The sequence below is a fragment of the Urocampus carinirostris genome, chromosome 4 (assembly GCF_059441175.1).
Source record: "Urocampus carinirostris isolate Australia breed hairy pipefish chromosome 4, RoL_Ucar_1.0, whole genome shotgun sequence".
Classification (NCBI taxonomy): domain Eukaryota; kingdom Metazoa; phylum Chordata; class Actinopteri; order Syngnathiformes; family Syngnathidae; genus Urocampus; species Urocampus carinirostris.
Genome location: NC_142352.1, coordinates 826556 through 831390, shown reverse-complemented (window position 1 = coordinate 831390; position 4835 = coordinate 826556). Strand labels below are relative to the sequence as shown.

The 4835-nt window shown below is 46.2% G+C and overlaps 1 protein-coding gene across 1 annotated transcript in view; it reads left to right on the top strand.

Annotated features, from left to right (window-relative positions):
- Positions 1-765: 765 nt before the first annotated feature.
- The window catches only part of LOC148366600 (mucin-2-like), a 49425-nt gene continuing 45355 nt past the window's right edge, over positions 766-4835 (top strand). Inside the window, exons 1-3 of the mRNA XM_088333322.1 lie at positions 766-913; positions 987-1085; positions 2432-2684. Of these exons, the coding sequence (XP_088189448.1) occupies positions 766-913; positions 987-1085; positions 2432-2684 (500 nt within the window). The remainder of the gene's footprint in view (positions 914-986; positions 1086-2431; positions 2685-4835) is intronic.

Here is a 4835-nt window from a genome sequence, read left to right as displayed (position 1 = left end):
CTGTTGAGTTTTGCTTTGCTTTTGTGTTTTCGTTTCTGTTATTTTGGGCAGAAATATGTCAGAACACATGAAAGATGACTTAAAGGAACAGTTTTTGTATGATTTAGCGTTTTCTGATGTTACAAAATGGTAGATCTTTAAAATTTGTGTTGATTTAAGTAATAAACAAAAATGGATGAACTATCATATAAAGGTATATAAAGGCATTTATTATGAGGACAACCTAGAGGGCGCTCACATCATTGTCGGCCATCTTCCTGCAAAGGGTACATTTGTTTTTTTCCATTTCCTATATACTTTTTTTTGTTTCATTCAAATGACTGGGCAGAAAAATGTTGCATAACTTTCTAAAAGTTCTGTCCTTGATTCTAGCTAGAAGGTCCTACTAGCGACTTAAAAAGTGGTCGGCGGCGCCCTCTGTTGGCTGCGGCTGCATCGGCTCGCTATAACGGGTCAGGTGCAATCGACATTTCGTTCTGTGTACATTGTGACACAGAATGACAATACAAGGAAATTATTATTATTATTATCATTCGCTCACTTGGTGTTAGCATTCCTGGTAGTTAACTAGCAATTTAACGTCTAAAGCTAATTTACCAGATAGGTGCTCGTGAGTGACATCATGATTTCATACATTCAAAATGTTTTTTTCGACTTCACACAAAAGGGCTGACAAATGTTAGCTTAGCAATGAAAAGGTTTCTCTTGCTGACGGATTTCTGACAGGGTTTCAAAAGACATTGTGTACGTTTGCTGGCATGCAGGATGCAGATCCTGGTTGGAGTCCGGAAGGTTGAATTCCCTGTCAAGGTGAGGATGACGGATGGGTCATCGAACAGAAAGAAACCCGACCCCGAGAGGTCAGAGGTCCTGGGGGCGGAGCTAAAATTCGGATCGCTCCTGTTGACCCAAGGTGCACGGGGGATTTCCCTGGGAGAGGTCGGTACTCATATTTAAGCGGCCTCTTGGTGCACTCCACTTCTCAGACCGCAGCAGCATGAAGGTCACCACCTTCTTGAGGACCGCGATGCTCTTCTGGATTCTGGTTTGGTTTTCTAGCGGTGACACTGATGCAACCTATTCAGGTGAGACCGATCCCCTTTAGCATGCTATCGTCAACTTCCAATGGCCAGTTTTTCTGTCGTCGTTCGTCTATTAAGCTAAAGTTGTCAATTTTCTGTCTGTCGAGTTTTGGAGAAAACCTCAGGGTGCAGTTCTGCAGGTGGTCCGCCACCTGGGGGCGCCAATCACTGGCTAGGAGCAACCAAACCCTTTTGGCATCTGACTGCCTGCTTCCAGTGACCGGTTCTTCTGTCCTCGTTCGTCTGTTAAGCTAAAGTTGTCATTTTTCTGTCCGTCGAGTTTTGGAGAAACCCTCAGGGTGAAGTTCTGGGGAAAACCACAGGATGGTGCTGCGTGCGGCGACTCCCTTCTGATCATTGGCTGCCGGCGACCAGTCCTTCTGTCATGATTGGCTATCCTTGTTCATCTGTAACGTTAGATTTCTTTTTTTTTCATCCATGAAGTCACAGGTGTCAAGGCAACACTCAGAGAAGTGCAAGAGAAAAACAAGCTGCAGGTTGAAATATGTCAACTCGATGTTGCCAAAGAAATGTGCCTTGAACAATGACACTGTACTTGTATTTCTTTCTCTCTCTCTCTCTCTCTTCCACCCCTTTTTTCCCACTCTGTCTTTTTCACTCTCTGTGTCTCTCTTTTTCTCTTCCTTTGTTGCTCTTTGTCTCCTTCTCTCCTGTGTCTTTTTAACTTCTTTTGCTCTAATTTCCTTTTTTCCTTTTCTCTATCTCTCTTCCTTTGCGCTTTCTTTTCTCTTTTCTCTCCTTCTGTCTATCTATTTCTCTTTGGATTTCTTTGTACGTCTCCCTTTCTTTTCCCCCTCTCTCACGACTTTTTATCTCTTTTGTTTCTCACGCTCTCTCCCTCTTTTTCTTTCTTTGTCCCGCCCTCTCTCCTTTCCCTCCCTCTTTCTCTTATTTCTTGATCTCTCTTTTTCTTTAGTTGACTAGTCCGGCCCCTGAGAGAACGTTGGTTCTATGGTGTGGCCCCTGAGTTCAAATGAGTTTGACACCCCTGCCTTAAGTCGTAGAGGGGTTGCCGGGGTGGTGCTCCACCTGGGGGCGCTCTCATTGGTGTACAGTTGGGTGAGAGCAGTCTTTTTAGGCTTCAATTATTAGCTGCTTACGACGAGTCCTTCTGTCCTCCTTCATCTATAAATCTAAATTTCTATTTTTCTGTCCAAGTTCTGTAGGTGGTGCAGGGGCTGTGCCCCACCTAGGGGCTGTGCCCCACCAGGGGGCGCCCTCACTGGCACACAGTCGGTCGCGACCATTCCCTTCCGATGATTGGCTGCCAGCGACCAGTCATTGCTAAAGTGTAAGGTCGGATTTCTTTGTTTTTCCCGTCCATGAAGTTGCGGAGGGGGCACCGGGGTGGTGCTCCACCTGGGGGCGCTCTCATTGGCGCACCACCGACGGGGCTTTCTTCAGCCTGCCGTCGTCCTGCAACTACCGAGCGGCGGCCGACTGTTCCGCCGCTTACCAACGTTTCGACGTGCAAATGAGACGGGGCGTCGCCGACGGCGACATCCGGAGCGTCCTGATCCGATTGGACGCCGACGCGGTGGAGATGCGGCGCGACGGCGGCGTCGACGTCAACGGACGCAAGTGAGATTTTTTTTTTTCGAGGGTTTGGAAACTCCACCAGGACCCTTTCGCGACCGCCGACAGCCAAAAACATGTTCGATTTTTTGACGTGTCTAATCGTATGGCGCCCCCTGCTGCTGGGGAGGACTCAAAGTCAGATTGTTACTCATATCCCTTCACCATGCTCTTGCTTCCATTTAGAACAGCGGTGTCAAACTCATTTTAAGTCGGGGGCCAAAATATAGAACATACATTCTCTCAGGGGCCGAACTAGTAGTTTAGAGAGAAAGACAGAAGAGTAAAGTGAGAGAGAGAGAGAGAGAGAGAGAGAGAGAGAGAGAGAAAAAGCACGTGAGAGAGAGAGAGAGAGAGAGAAAGAGAGGGTCAAAAGCAAAACAGAGAGAGGGAGAGAGCGCAAAGCAAGAGGAGAGAGAGCAAAGCAAGAGCGAGAAAGAGAGAGAGAGAAAAGCAAGAGAGAGAAAAGTGAAGGAGAGAGAGAGATATATAGAGAGAGGAGAGAAAAATAGAGTAAAGCGAGAGAGCGAGAGAAATCGAGAGCGAGAAAGAGAGGGAAAGAAAAGCAAGAGAGAGAAAAGTGAATGAGAGAGAGAGAGGAAAGCAAGAAAAAGTAAAGCGAGAGAGGGAGATAGGAATGAGAGCGAGAGAAAAAAACAAGAGCGAGAGAAAGAGAAAGCGAAAAGTGAGCAAGAGAGAAAGACCGAGAGAAAGTGCAAAGTGAGAGAGAGTGAAGAGAAAAGAAAGAGAGGAATACAAGTACAGCATTTGTGACAGGGACCCGGCTTTGGCAACATGAAGTGGATATATTTCAACCCGCAGCTCGTTTTTCTCTTGCGCTTCCCTCACCGTTGTCTCGCGGGCCGGATTCAATCCCTTAGCGGGCCTGATCCGGCCCGCGGGTCGCCTCTTTGACACCCCTGATTTAGAATGTCACTTTTTTTGCTAAAAGTGACAAATCGTTATACTTGACAAATAAAGTCAATTGATAAATCATCTTTTTTTAAAGACATTTAGCACGCCAACATCTCTATATCATGAAAAATCCTTTTATTTCAACCCATTTGGAGTTTTGGATTGCACTATTGAAGAAAATCATTTCAAAACAATTCGATTTTTGATATGGAAAAATGATTTTTTGGATGATATTTTTGTTTAGCAATCGAACTTTTTGCTCCACGTCGCCGTAAATCCAATTCGTATATTGACGGGGAAGAAAATAATGTTACTCGTTGTACAGTTTTCTCCGTTCCACCTAAATAACATCCATCCATCATCTGCACCGCTTATTCTCAGTAGGGTCGCGGGGGTGCCGGAGCCCATCCCAGCTATCTTCGGGCAGTGGGCAGGGGACACACTCAACTGCTTGCCAGCCAATCGCAGAGTACACGGGGACAGACAATTCAGCTAGGGACGATTTGGTTAGGCCGATCAACCTTTTTGCAATGGGGCGGGGGAACCCACACAGACACAGGGAGAACGTGCAAACTCCACACAGGAGGTTCGATCTCATGACCTCAGAACTGTGCCGCACACGCATTAACCACTGTGACACCGTGCTGCTCCGCCTAAATAACATTTTGACTACCGGTACATTTTCTCGTTGACGTTTTGGTGCCCAAATCCAATTTGAGTATTGGCGATAAAAATAAATCCGGGATTAAGGAAAAGATTTGTTGAAGCTCTTTTTTTACACGACTGACAAGGATATTTTGAAAGAAGTGGTTTTTTTAATGAAATTATTATTTTTTATTTTGAGCAAGAATGCCGCATCGTGAAACAACCACATTCTCATAGACCGGTACCGGATCAGGACCCGATCGCGTGACGTTCTCACGCGAGTTTTAAGGAAAACGGGGAGCCGTGCACGTTAGGCGGCTGGTCTGACGTGGAAAGACGGGAAGCCGGAGACCGACGAAATCGATGACGAATCGGGATAAGGAAAATAAACAGGAGAAACTAGACGGGAACAAAAACCGGAGGAACTAACACACGGGACGAAAACAGACGGAAAAAAACGGGAACCCAAAACTAAACGGGACAACAATAAACGGGTACGATACAGGACCGCAGCTAGCGCCACAAAAGGGGCCAATTGGGCACCATGGCAACCATGACACAAATATTCTTCCACTTCCTGTATTTCCTGGACTATAA